The 13770-nt window shown below is 41.8% G+C and overlaps 1 protein-coding gene across 2 annotated transcripts in view; it reads left to right on the top strand.

Moving 5' to 3' along the window:
* Gramd2b (GRAM domain containing 2B) overlaps positions 1–13770 on the top strand; it is a 26261-nt gene that overhangs the window by 6993 nt on the left and 5498 nt on the right. Inside the window, exons 5-12 of one of the 2 annotated variants that reach the window (XR_002821114.1) lie at positions 2450–2545; positions 4565–4636; positions 4737–4817; positions 8050–8161; positions 8824–8946; positions 9548–9635; positions 10641–10745; positions 13699–13745. Coding sequence is in view for 1 of the 2 variants with exons in the window: in XM_004631325.2 (XP_004631382.1) it covers positions 2450–2545; positions 4565–4636; positions 4737–4817; positions 8050–8161; positions 8824–8946; positions 9548–9635; positions 10641–10745 (677 nt within the window). In the remaining variant the exon portion in view is untranslated. The remainder of the gene's footprint in view (positions 1–2449; positions 2546–4564; positions 4637–4736; positions 4818–8049; positions 8162–8823; positions 8947–9547; positions 9636–10640; positions 10746–13698; positions 13746–13770) is intronic. The other variant, XM_004631325.2, reaches the window with a different exon arrangement.

Genomic DNA, 13770 nt, shown 5'->3' with positions numbered 1-13770 from the left:
AAAAAAAAAAAAAAAAAAAAAAGAATAAGTCTGAGAAATACTTTCTTAGGTTGGTATAACTTCAATGAGCTTGCAGTCATTTGACTCCTGGTATGAACTGGCTTCTGTACTTATAAAGGTAGCTTTGAAGTCAAAACAAAGAAATCAGAAAGAGCTTCTCTGAGAAGACCGGCACCAGTGAGACTGAAGATGTTTTGTAAATAACAAATGACTCGTTATTATAACTCTAGCAGTGTTTTTTAAAATCCCACTTCTACCTAAAAGAAGTGACAAAGGACCCAAAAGAAGTGATCCTAGTTTTTTAAAGACGCAGATGCACTGGGACTGCTTTTGCGTGTGCTGTGTCTTATCTGCAGAAGTAGGAGATGGAAAATAGGGCATTGGAATAAGACCCAGGGCAGTGACTTATGTGACTCTTCCATCAGGATGATACCAAGAGACCTGGGCTTCAGCGATGTGGCCGAATTTCCTCACTGTCAGCAGACCTCCATCCAGCATGGTCGCTGTGAACTGAAGGCACCCATGCAATGCATTTTCTCTGAAAGGAAGAACTTCCTAAGCCCTCTAGCCTAAGAAATATTATAAGGTGTAGCCTCACTTAAATCAGGGACCTTTAGTCAGCCTACTCAGATGCACGTAAAATTAACGTGTGTATCCCATCCCCATCTAGTCTCGCTGAAGAGTTGTTTCATTTTCATTTCACAAATATCTGGTTGTAATTTTTGAACTGATGGAGCTGCTGATTTCAGACTTCTTAACTAACGCTCTTCTATGCCTTGGTAAAACCTAAGTGTACAGTGCCTTGTCACTCTGTGTCTATGTTGCTAGAAACAAGATTAGACACATCAGTTACCTGAGTATATATTTATTTCTCTTCTTTCCAAAGTTGTTCCCAGTTTAAAGGGTCAGCCAAATAGCTCAGCAGATCAGAGCACCTGTTTAGGCAGACGCAGCTGCCGGAGTTTGATCCCCGCCTCCAGGGCACGCTGAGATAGCGATTGCCACTGGGCATGGTAGCGCACACCTGTAATCCCAGTGCTTGGGCGGCTGAACACAGGGGGATCACTGGGTCTGATCTATGTAGTGAGACCCTGTAGACACTCTAGACCCTTACTAAAAATACACACACAAAAAAAAAAAAAATTAGGTTATTCCAACTTAAAAATTTAGAATTATCTCCTTCTCTAGAAAAAATTTTGTTGAGTAGAGTTCTTTGGCAAAATGTTAGATATTTTGGGACATATCTGATTTCAATAAGTCACTCAATCATCCATAGTCTTTCGCCTGAAACTTAGCAAGGCAGTAAGTAACACCATCTCAGGCTCCTATGTGTGAATATAAATATTTAAAATTAAAATCTTGTTCCTTTTCCTTCAAGCTGGCATTGCCACTTTGTCCCACAGACCTTGTTGAACTCTAGGAATACTGTATGTACAGCATTTTTATGAACTGTACATTCAAGTGTTTGTACCCATGGAGAGAGACTGGTCTTTTCTTTGTCCATACCTGCGTGTGACTTTATTTTCAAGGATCAAAGTATATGAGTTCCCTTCCAAACCTACCCTAGTTGAAAGAATATAACAAATATCAGGAATGTCTGCTATTCTTTATGCCAGCCAATATATCGTTAACTTTTTATATATATACCTATTACAAGTCATGTATCTAAAGTTTAAATAAATTTCATTATCTCTTAAAACAGCAATTTTATGGGATCATCTTAAAAAATCATCTAATAAATATTAAATGGTAGCTCTATAGTTATTAATGTTTTTATTAGAAGCAGAACAAATTTAGAAGTTTTTTCCTAACCTGTTTTGATTTCAGGAGTCAAATGAAGAAATTGATGAAATTGTTACTTGGTACTGGACATTTTTTATATACTGTATCATTTAATCATCAGAAAAATGAGAAGCAGACAAAACTGTCTGTGACATATAAACCAGGAAAGAGAGGCCCAGAATGAATAACTCACCTCTTGGCATGGATCACACAGACAGTCGCAGAGCTCCCTCCACCGCTGAGTCCCCCACGCCGCGGGCCTCCTGCGCCAGTGCTTAGCGCTCCTCCCCTACCTCCACCCGACGAGGAAGAGGTTTGTGGAGATTGGTCCACAGTGGGACTAAATTTCTGCAGGCTTGCATTACAACAAATGACCAAGAACATAAATTACCCCCCTCTGTTCACATGTCCAAAGAGAACGGTTCCCAAGAAGCCCCTCACTAGAAGTGATGATCTCGTTACTCTCTGGCCTTGTGACCGCCAGTGTGAAGAGCTCAGTGACACCACTGACTCCACTCGTCAAGATTAATTTTTCTTCATGAAGGCTCCACGCTTGATGCTGGTGTTGATCGCTTTATATAGTCCTTTCTTTTTTTCCTCAACATCTATCTTTGAAGCACTGTTCCGTGAAGTCTAAGCCAGTGTTAACCTCCTGCTTCTGTTTCAGATCTCTATTCCGGCTTTTTCAGTAACCCTAATAAAGAAAACCAAAACTGCTCTCTTGGTGCCAAATGCCCTGATTATAGCGACGGTCACTGACAGGGTGAGTATGTGGCCTGGTGGGGCACCTTGCTTTGTTCTCGTGTTCTGATGCTTTTTGAGTCACTTACCAAGTTCTAAGAGCCTGAACCACACCTTACCCCATGGTGTGGCAAAGATCTTCTGTAAGACTAGCTTTTAAAATTACAGGCTAGGGACATCTGTGTCATAGGGTTTCCCTTACAGGATGATTTATTCTAATAAAACTGTTGCCAATTTTGAATTTCCTGCTGACTTCATTATACTTAGCTGACCAAGCTCAAAAAAATAAAATTCTTTTCTATCTTCCTTTCCCTAATATCTGTTGCTTTTGGCTACACTGATATATTTAGTTATCTTAATACTTTTTTTAAAAAAATGCCAAATGTGTTAGCACACATCTGTAATCCTGCACTTGGGAGGCTGAGTCAGGAAAATTACAAGTTCAAGTCCAGCTTGGACTACATAGTGAGACCCTGTCTCACACACACACACACACACACACACACACACACACACACACATCCAAAACAGACTGAAAACAAGAGCAGCAGCAGCCTTGCTGACAAGGTAAAGCAGGATGAGGCTGAGGACTCCTGGGATGGAGGCTGCCATCTCCTCCTAGCTGCAGTAGGTTGCTCCCCACAGCATTCACGAAGCTCACGTCTGATCTGAGGTTGCAGCTGCAGGACCAGTTCTGAGACCCACGTGCTGCAGATACCTAAACAACCGCTCTTCTACCCAGGACATAGAGCTAGAGTTCACTGTAATGCTGTCCCAGATATGTGCAAGCAGAGATATTTCCACTGGAAGTGGCATTTATGGACGGGGTGTGTGGCTTCGTGGTTGAGTACTTGCCTAGTGTGCCTGAGGCCCTGGGCCCAATCTCCAGCACTATAAAAATGGAAGGAAGGAGGTAGGGAGACGGGGGAAGAAGGGAGGAAGAAGAAAGACATAAAAACTGTGTTCCATTTCTAGCCATTCTGGATAGCTTAGAGAGAAGAGAGGCGTAGAAGGATAAAAGAAGCTGTTGGGATAAGTTAAAAAATCAGTGAATTTGTGTATTTTGGGGTTCTTTCTCTAATTCGAGTAGGTACTGGGTACCCGGCACTTTTGCCAGGCACGTGTCAAGCACCCTCTTTCGTATTTTCACCATCCTGTAATGAAAATGTTCTTCAGCAGTGTCCCCAGGGTCACCCACATAACAGGTGCCAGAGCCAGAATTGCCAAATGGATCTGATGCCTGAGTTTGCAGCATTCTTTGCTTTGGAATATATCAGTGTTTATTTGGAAACCATGTCGCCTTCTCTATGGGTGAGCTCTCGAGAGGGAGCCAGCCTCTCAGACTCATGGACAGGGGGTCTGAAAGACTCGCATGGAGGAAGAGTACATTTTTATATTTTGTGAATGTACTATTTATAGTCAAAAGAAAGTCCCTAGGTCATTTATCTCCAAATTATTTGTCTAGCTTTTCTTTTCCTCTTTTTCCACAAGTGTCCACTAAAACAATCTCCATATTTGTACAAGGAAGAGTCTGAAAGTAGCATGAAAAAGAACCAGCCTGATGGAGTCACTGGGAAGATTTAGTGCAGATCTAGGTCAGCAAAGCAAAGCAGACCCATGGGGACGGGTAAATACCTTTCAAAACAACAGAACTGGCTGAGGGAAAACTTTATTTATAGAGGATCTAGAAATGTCTCTAGATTTTTTCCTCATGTTTAAGACTTGCCTGTGTTTCCAGGCACCTATTTCAGATTTTTGAAAGCTTCATTTTGTCCTACATTTTTTTATTACTCTTAAATTGAGTTTGGGATCATATTGCTATTGGGAGGGAATTACTTGCTTTATTCCTAAAATAAAATAAAAGTGGAAAAATTTAGTGCGAGGAGTGAGAATATAGGCCAGAGAGTGGTCTCTGTCATTAGAAAATGAAAAAAACTACATTCACTTTTTTTTTTTTTTTTTTTTTTTTTTTTTTTTTGAGCATGGAGCGCTCACTGTCCTCAGGCAGTATGTGTCCTAATTACTCTCTCTTCTTTTTCAGTACATATTTGTCTCTTTGCTGTCCAGAGATTCGACTTACAAACTACTCAGATCTGTATGTGGACACTTAGAAGTGAGTGTGACATTTGAGCTTCAGTTCCTGCCTTTCTTTTCTGTTTTTTATATTTTTAATGGTAGTTGATCTGACTTTTCATGTTTTTCAATCACTCCAGAATACAAGTGTTGGTAACAGTCCCAACCCATCTTCTCCTGAAAATTGTTTCGGGGCAGATCGCCCCTCATCTCTGCCACTGGTAAGTCACCTGCGTAACTATCAAATCTAATGCAAAAGGGACTGGCCACATCCCATCCTGCACTCTGCTCACGCCATGACAGTGTGTGGGACAGATTAGGATCAGGGCTGCTGTGGAGACTGCTGAAGAGAGGGCCTGTGTCTTCAGAAGAGGGAACCAGAGGATACCGTAGCTTTTTTCTAGGAATTGAAAGTTGTTCTACAAATGAAGAGACATGCTTGTGGTCTGACGTGGTCAGTTACTAGTCACTGGAGGTATTCATGTGTTTGTACTTTATTCGCTGTTCTTTTTTTAAAGTGTAGTGGGTCAAGCCCAGGACTTCATGGATGATTGACAAGTGCTCTAGCACTGAGCCACCTCCCCCGCCATCCATAGTTTTAAAAGTATTCACAAATCTCTTTGCAGCAAGGCATAAGTCACCCCATAGACATCTTCTGTGTTTAAGGTGCTCTACTAGTGTGTACTGTAAGAGACCAGGAAAAAGCAAAACTGAGCCTCACCTTCACAGATGTCACAGCTTAGGAAAGCAAATGGAACAAACTCAGAAAAATACAAAAAAGGAAAAAAAGAGAGAGAGAGAGCCAGACAGGGTGGTACACGTCTATAATCTGAACACTCCAAAGGCTGAGACAGAAGGATCTTGAAATCTAGGCTAGCCTGAACTACATAGTAAGACCCTGTCACAATAAACCAAGAAAAGAGAGCAATAAGGCCCAAGCAGCAGGTGAGGGTTATTTGAACCTTTTGGCTCTGTTGACTGAAAGGTAAATCTCCAGGGGAAGATTCTATAAGATTTGTGACCATAACAGAGCATGTTTTCCCAAGAGAGTTCTAACCATAACACTGATGATTCCCAAATCAGTTATCTTAAGTGATTATTACCAAACGGCATATAAATTTTACCGTCAGTGAATATAAATGTTTACCTTCAGCATCTTCTACAGCTCTTCAATTCAAAAAGTAATAGAATTAAAAACATGTTCACACCTCTTGCACAAGAATGTTGATAGCATTATTTATAATAGTCAAAAAGTTGTGTGTGTGTGTGTGTGTGAAGGTTCCTAATGTACTTCAACTGATGAATGGATTTATGGGAATGTAGTGTATACACGTCACTGAAAATTACTCAGCTGTAAAAGGAGATGAAGTGCTGGTACATGCTGCCACCTGGATGGACCTTGAAACATGCTGAGGGAAGGAAGCCAGACCCCAAAGGCCCTGTATTACATGGCTGTATTCTCAGATGCTCCTGGACTTTCTGATTAGGTTTCCACCTCAATAACCCATCACAAATTGAAAGTATCATAAATTAAAAATGTGTTTAATGTAGTTTATGTACTGAAGTTCATAGTTTAACAACACAATACATCCTAGAAGGGCACTAATTGTTTCCTGTCGTGACCATGTGGTTACCTGGGAGACCCTGCTGTTGGCTTCCACCCCATCCCACAAGATGCTCTATAAGGGCATAATGCTAGTCCAGGAAAAGATCAAAATTCAAGTTTTTCCATATGGTTTCTACTGTGTACTGCTTTCATACCATTATAGAGTTAAAAAAAATTGTAAGTTAGACCTGTCTATCCATAAAACATTCCCAATAGGCAAAGCCATACCCACTGAAAACAGATTAGTTAATAACAGGGAATAGGGGAAAGGAAAAATAGGGAGTGACGACGACTACTCTTTTGGAAATGATGGAAAAGTTCTGGAATAAGATACTAGTGATAGGTGGACAGCTTGTGAACATTCTAAAAACCGCGCAGTTGTAGTGCATTTTGTCTCAAGCTCTAAAGAATCTATCTTGGGATGGCCAAATAGCTCAGTGGATTAAAGTGCCTACAAGTAGGCTCAGGGGGCAGGGGTTCAATCCCTGGGCCTGCTGCACTGGCCCTGCCCCCTGGGACACTCTGCGATGGAGACTGGGCTTGGTGGCGCACACCTGTAATCCCAGCTCTTGGCAGATTACTACAAATCCAATCTAGTAGTGAGACCCTGAACACCCTGTAGACCCTTCCCTGAAATACAAAAAAAAAAAAAAAAAAAAAAAAGAAAGAGAGAGAGAGAGAGAGAGAGAGAGAGAGAGAGAGAGAATCTAGTAAAACATATTGGGAAGCAGTAAATAATAGAACGTGTGATTTGGAATGAAGCTGCTTTCCAGCCTGGGCTCCAGCCACTGAGTTATGGCGTCAGGCAAGTTCTTCCCTTGCTCGCAGCCTCTTCAGCTCCTACAGTGCCAGCGTCAGGCTGTGGCTGCAAAGGCTGAGTACAGTCGTGCATGTTGGAAGATCTGCATGCTGCTAGTGTTCAGTGGACACTCAGTAAGTCAGGATGAAATTGAAGAGATTTAAAATTTTTAGTTTTGTATCCCCTATAAATTCTTATATGAAATAGAAATGAATTTAGAGATGGCCAAAAGACAGGACGTTCTAGGCTCTTTGGTAAGTTTGGTGATTTGCTTATAAGACGAATCTTTCATTTGCCAGCTAAGTTGTTAAAAGCTCAGCCTAATTATTCTTCCCTCAGGACATTTTAATGAGGCCACTTCTCTCTTTAGTTCTTAAATACTTTGGAAGAGCTGGTAGAATGCAAAATAAAATGTCTCCGTATTTTCTCTTTTTATCATCTGTATGCAATTTAAATGCAGTATCACTGACTATACTGGTCCAGTTGTGGGAAGAAAGAGAGGTGAAACTTTGTTTTAATGGTTTGATCGACAAAAGCCATTTTCCTTTTGCTTCCAGTACTTTTAAAACTAATTTAGGGATGCTTTCTCTTTGTGGACAAATTCAAACTCATTTGAGCTATTTGTTTCTCTTCCATGTGTGTGTGTGTGTGTGTGTGTGTGTGTGTGTGTATGCACATATGCACGTGGGCCTCTGGGTTCTCTCATTACAAAGTGCTACTGAGTCTTCTCCATGGTTACATTGAATGTTTTTCAATCATCAGTATTCCAGTTAGTTTTTTTGTTTTGTTTTGTTTTGTTTTTCTCTTTTCTGGACATCTGTTGTTTGAAAAAGTTGGCCATTGCTACACACAGAATTCTGACTACCCAGTTGAACTCAGCCTCCACAAGCAGATACACAGATCTATTAGGAAAATCCCCACAGTGTGGAGTAATCCTTCTTTTCTGTATTTTATGGGTCAAGCCTACATTAGAGGACCAAGGGTTACAAAGGCCTGTCTGTCCAGTAAGGAATAAATGGCCTCTCTTTTTTGTATTGTCTCCCTTCAGGATTTCAATGATGAATTTTCAGATCTGGATGGAGTCGTTGGACAGAGAAGGCAAGACATGGAAGGATACAGCAGCTCTGGCTCCCAGACCCCTGAATCTGAGAACTCCCGAGGTCTGGGAAATGTTTATGCCTTGACTAGAGTTTAATTCTCACACAATGCCCCTTCCCCACCCCCTTACAAATAAAAGCCTGCCCTGTGTTTCTAGTTAAGAGGGGAAGTAAATCTAGAAAACAGGTCATTTGAAAGCTCAAGGGAAGGGAATTGCCTATGTGGTGAAAATCTAATTTCTTGTAGACATTTAGCAAATGTCTCTTCAACCAGCACAGCATTAGGGTAGTTGAGAGAGATCGACATGTAGCATGTTCTTCCCTCTTATTTCAGGAACTGTATTAGTTACTATAGCTGGGCCAGGTGTTCTGGCACATGCCTGTAATCCCAGCACTCTGGAGGCTGAGGCAGGAGGATCCCATCAAGTTGGATGCCAGCCTGTGCTACAAAGTGAGTTCAAGGCCAGCCTGAACTGAATCATGAGAACCTGTCTCAAAAGAGGGAGAAAAACCCTACAGCTGCATACTTACATGTTGGTGGGGTATGCTCATATGGTTATGTATTTACTCGAGATTAGATTTCAACTTCCAGCCACCTTGACCAATTTTTGAGAAGATTTACTCAGTCATTATGCAAAGTAAGGGATTGATTTGTATAGTGGTTGGTCGTGATATTGTTCTTCAGTGCAATGGGGAGAAAACTCATCCAGCGCTTTGGCCTGTAGATTTCCACGTGACAGAATCCCAGACTGTTCTGAATGTCCCCAAGGCAGAAGTAAAGCCTGCTCGGGCTGATGTCCATGTGAACAGACTATCTGACGGGAAAGCCAGGACTCTCCCTGCACATGGTAAGAAGCAGAATTTTTTTTGAAGAGGAAGGAATTTCTGTTTGTAATTTTTAAGATGTCCCAATGTTTCAGGGTATCACAGTTGCCTTTCGTATTGCCTCCCCTTCCTTCCCACTGCAGGTCTTTGCATATTAGCTCTCCTATATTCATTAATAGTATCAAATAGTATCCAGTCTGGTGCTCTCCTCTGGGGGATAATGGGAGAATTAACCTTCGTGGAGGTCACCCCATGATTCTGAACACTTTGAAATTGTGATCTAAAAATTGGTGCCAGAACTCAAATTACTGAATTATTTCTTAATTTACTAATTGTTCTGGTAATTAGTTACAAGTGTAGACTAGTGTCAGAGCACATAATGCCACTCTGCTTTGGCTCCAGCACAGCACTAATGTGTAAAAGACTTGCAGGAAATGTCCCTTGAGTAAATTGTGCTGGGAAGGACTGAAGCTGCTGGATGAATGACAGCTGGGCAGCCTCGGCGTCTGCTTCCTCTCCTGTCTTTACCTGAGGATGACCACCTGTCCCGGGAACCTCTTCCCTGCCGGGACACAGCTAGATGAAAGTGCACCGCGTGGTGGTAAACTGCGCTTTTCTCAACAGGTCAGTCAGAAACCACTGGAATCTTGCACAGGGTCAAGTCCCAGAAGTATCTGACTCTCCACCACGTCCTCGTGTTCTACGCAGTTGTGTAAGTAAATATATTTACTATGCGTGGCTTACATGGATGATTCAGTTCTCTAGAGACCCCTTTTCGCATTGCCACGAGCCACTGTAAAGCTCAGATGCTTCTAATGTGACTCACAAGTGCTCTTGGACAATTCGTTTCCCACTGATATTTTCTTTACATGTAGATCATTTTTTAGAATAACTATGCCACATCCCAGAGGAGCAAGTTCTGAGTGGGTGTTATTAGTTAGGAAATCGTTCTGTAAATTATGCTTGGTTTTGTTTTTGTTTTGAGACAGGATCTCAATGTAGTTCAGCTACCCTTGAATTCACTGTGTAGCCCAGGCTGGCCTCAAACTCATGGCACTCCTCCTGTTTAGCCTCTTGAGGGCTGATTTACAAGAGTTGGCTGCCATACCTGGCTGTTCTGTAAATTTTGAAGCACCTTTTCCTTGTTACTCATCTTCTAGCTGTTTGTTGTCCTAAGCAGAGACACCTGGGTGTCTTCAAAATGTTACCCCTTTTCCTGAAAATCGGGCACAGCTGTTTTTACCTTCGCATCACTTTCCAGTCTGTATCCAGTTGCTTTTCTGAAAAGACCTGGCCCCATTCTAGGCTGTGCTTCCCATAGAGTGGGATATACCTGGTCTGGTTTCAAGGAGTTTGTGGGTCACCAGAGGATGAGGCTGGGCCTTCTCTGCACAGGCTGTGCTCTTGGGGCCAGACCAGCAGGAAAAAAGAGCCTGGCCTAGACCATCCTGGGTCTGGATTAGACCATCTGTCCTATTACCATGGCTCTTCTTTGTGAATTAAAGGACTTAGGCTACCGGGTATTAAGTTATTGGCTGGAAAGTTTTACAACAAGCATCAACCTATTTTTCAAAAAAATCTTTTAAAATTCCCTCTTGCCAACTTATTTTGGAAAGTACCTCAAACATATGAATGACATTGGCTGTAAGTTTATTGTGTTTTGAACATCAGATCCTGGCTGTGAACCTGTTGAAAATTTCTGTCTGTCCCTTCCCAGGGTCTGTGCGCTAATCATTTCGACCTTCTACATGAGATACAGAATCAACACTCTGGAGGAGCGCCTGGGCTCACTGACGTCCATCGCGGAGACCCAGCATGCTGAGTAAGACAGCTTCTACCATGCTGTGGTCTGCTGCTCAGCCCGGGAAAATGCGCCTGAGCTTAGCAGACATTGAGAGTATCGTACATTTGGTACGGAACTTTCAGTTAGGTGTATGTTTGGAAAGTTAAAGAGGTTCTTAGGAATCATTGACCTCTCCCTGCTGCTCCAGTGTCACCAGTAATAAGGCAAGAAGCACACCTCGTTATACATTACCTTGCTCTACCATCCTAAGGTGCAGTTGTGACTTTGGCCGATTTTATTAAACTATATAAATTTATCTTTATAAATAAAAGTGGCAGTGAATCAGTTGAGTCTTTGAAAGAAACAGTTCAATTAATTCAGCACAATTCATCATATATAACTCATTATACTAACTTATTTACAAAACTTTTGACCAGTCTAAAGATTCATGTGACAGGGCTAGGGGAAAAGCTTGGCAGTCCAAGCACCTGCCTGGCAAGCACGAGGACCGGGATCAATCCCCAGCACCACATGCCGGGCCAGCCCCTGAATGTTGGTTGTGCCATGCCTGCCCTGAAACCGGGTGTGGTAGCGCATACTTATAACCCTAGCACTGGGGAGGCTGAGACAGGAGGATCACTATGTGTCTGAACTGTGTAGTGAGACCATGTATCCAATAAATTTAAAAAATAAAATGTTTTCTTTAAAAAATCATATGACAAGTAATTCAGTGACAATGCCTGTAAAAGCTCTTATCAGTAGTCATTTTTAACGTGCCTGACCTAATTAAATCTGTTGAGACATAATACCTTCTTTAAACCCATTAACATGAGGATTTAGATACACTGCCTAAAAAGTAAAATAAAAGCATTATCTTTTCTTAGCATACTTGTAGCTTTTAAAAACCTATGTAGGAGGGCTGGTGAGATGGCTCAGTGGTCTAAAGCACCTACTTAGAACAAGCTAAGCTAAACAAAAGCACAGGGACCTCGGTTCAATCCCCAGCACCACATGCCAGCCAGTCCCGCCCCCTGGCGGGCTGAACTGGCCACACACACAATAAATAAATAAATAAATAAATAAATAAATAAATAAATAAATTAAAAAAAAAAAAGAATAATGCCTTCCCTTTAAAAAAAAAAAAAAAAACCTATGTAGGATATCTGCCTTGTGCTGGTCTCTGTCAGAGTGGATGCCTGCATGTACAAGTGCCAACACTTTCCTTCCCTCATTTTAATTGTTATCATTCCCTCCTAATAGCTGTTATTCCCACTTACAAATGAGGAAGCAGACTCAGAAATCATTACACTGGGCATGGTGACAAACGCCTGTGATCCCAGGCTCAGGAGGCTGAAGCAGCAGGTTCACCGCGAGTGTGAGGCCAGCCTCCCTGAACTGCACAGTAGACCATGACTCAAAAAACCCCAGCCAATTGATGTGTCACAATTTTTGATACAACCAAGATTGAAATTTAGTCTAAATAACCCCAAAGACCATGAGTTCCGGCTCTATCAGCAGCTCTCAAGACTTAGTTTGCATCAGAATCAGCTGAAGACCTCTTGAAACAGACTGCAGGACCCACCCCAGAATTTCTGGTGGGGATGCTGATGCGCTGGTCAGGGGGCTTCACGCAGAGAACTACTGATTTACACTACTCTAGAGCCTGTTTTCCTTTCTGCCTGAATTGCCTTTAGGCCTTATTCTGTAGCTTACATGTATGCTGACATACAGGTTAACTTTAAAACGTAAGTATACATTTTAAAACAAAATGTAAACCCTGGGGCTGGGGAGATAGTTCAGTGGAGTAATTGCTTGCCTGGCAAGCACAAGGTCCTGAGTTCAATCCCTGGTACCACCAAAAAATAAATAAGTAAAAAAGTCCTAATAAAAATCTGAAACAGATTTATACCATGCCTTTACTGTCCTGTCTTCTCTAATGTTAATATGATTATAGTGAAGAGGTAGGTGAGTTCAGATTACAGCAGATTGTTCGTTCACTATCACATAAAGAGGCGTTTTTATTTAAAAAACATACCTGACATTAAGTTATGGCATAATTTATTTGGTGGTGGTGAGGGGGAAATTCCAATGACAAATGGAATATTTATTCTACTGTGGAGGCAGTCAACCAGGAAGAAGTACAGACTGCAGGAGAATATTTTTGAGGAAAAGGCACAAAGATCACGTACGTCCGTCAGCAGGTGAGGGACACTGTGGAAGGAAGCTCTGTTGGTGAGGCACTGCTCCAGGAGCTGGGCGTCCCAGAACCTTTGTCCAGAGTGATTCATCTCTGCTGTCCAGGAGGGCCTTTTTTACTTTCTGCCTGAGTTGCATAAAGGCCTTGTTCTATAACTTACATGTATGCTGCCATACAGGTTAACTTTAAACCATAAGTATGTATTTAAAACAAAATCTAAAACCCTAGTTTTATCATTTCCTCCTAGTAGCTTTTATTCCCATTTACAAATGAAGAAACAGACTCAGAAATAATTAAACTCCACATTCGTAGTCTGATTCTTCATTTGCTAGAGCCATCCTTGGTGCCAGTACCTACTACCAGCCTTGTCAACGCATTCAGGTTGCAGGCTCTTCAAGGGATGCTCCGAGTGCCGGCATACGAGGACAGCTCCTCACAATCTCCTGGTGATGAGTTAGTTCACTGGGTCTCCAGTCCCTCTTCTACAGTATAAAGGTGTAAATTGTGTTTATGTGAATTAAGGATAAAAAGCACACTTTATTTCAATACCAGCAAAGAGACAGGCATCTTTCTTAAAATTTAGATAATCATTAATAATTGACTAAGGTGTCTCTCTCAAAAGTAGACCCTATAAAAAAATAGACCAGACACTGCCATCAAAACATTGAACAGCTAAAATGCAATCACAGCCAGGAAATGTAGAGACATGCAGGCCGTGGTTCCTAACCTTATCGTGAAAATGCTGTGGACTGTAATCCCAAGAAATGTGCTTACTGTATTCTCTACATTCTCCAGTGTTGGCTTATACAGGACCGTAGGACAAGGGCAGATACATTTATATGGTAAGTCTCAAGCAAGGAACAAGTC

This window comes from Octodon degus, unplaced genomic scaffold (genome assembly GCF_000260255.1).
Source record: "Octodon degus isolate 3935 unplaced genomic scaffold, OctDeg1.0 scaffold00040, whole genome shotgun sequence".
Classification (NCBI taxonomy): Eukaryota; Metazoa; Chordata; class Mammalia; order Rodentia; family Octodontidae; genus Octodon; species Octodon degus.
This window is presented reverse-complemented; position numbering and strand designations above follow the sequence as displayed.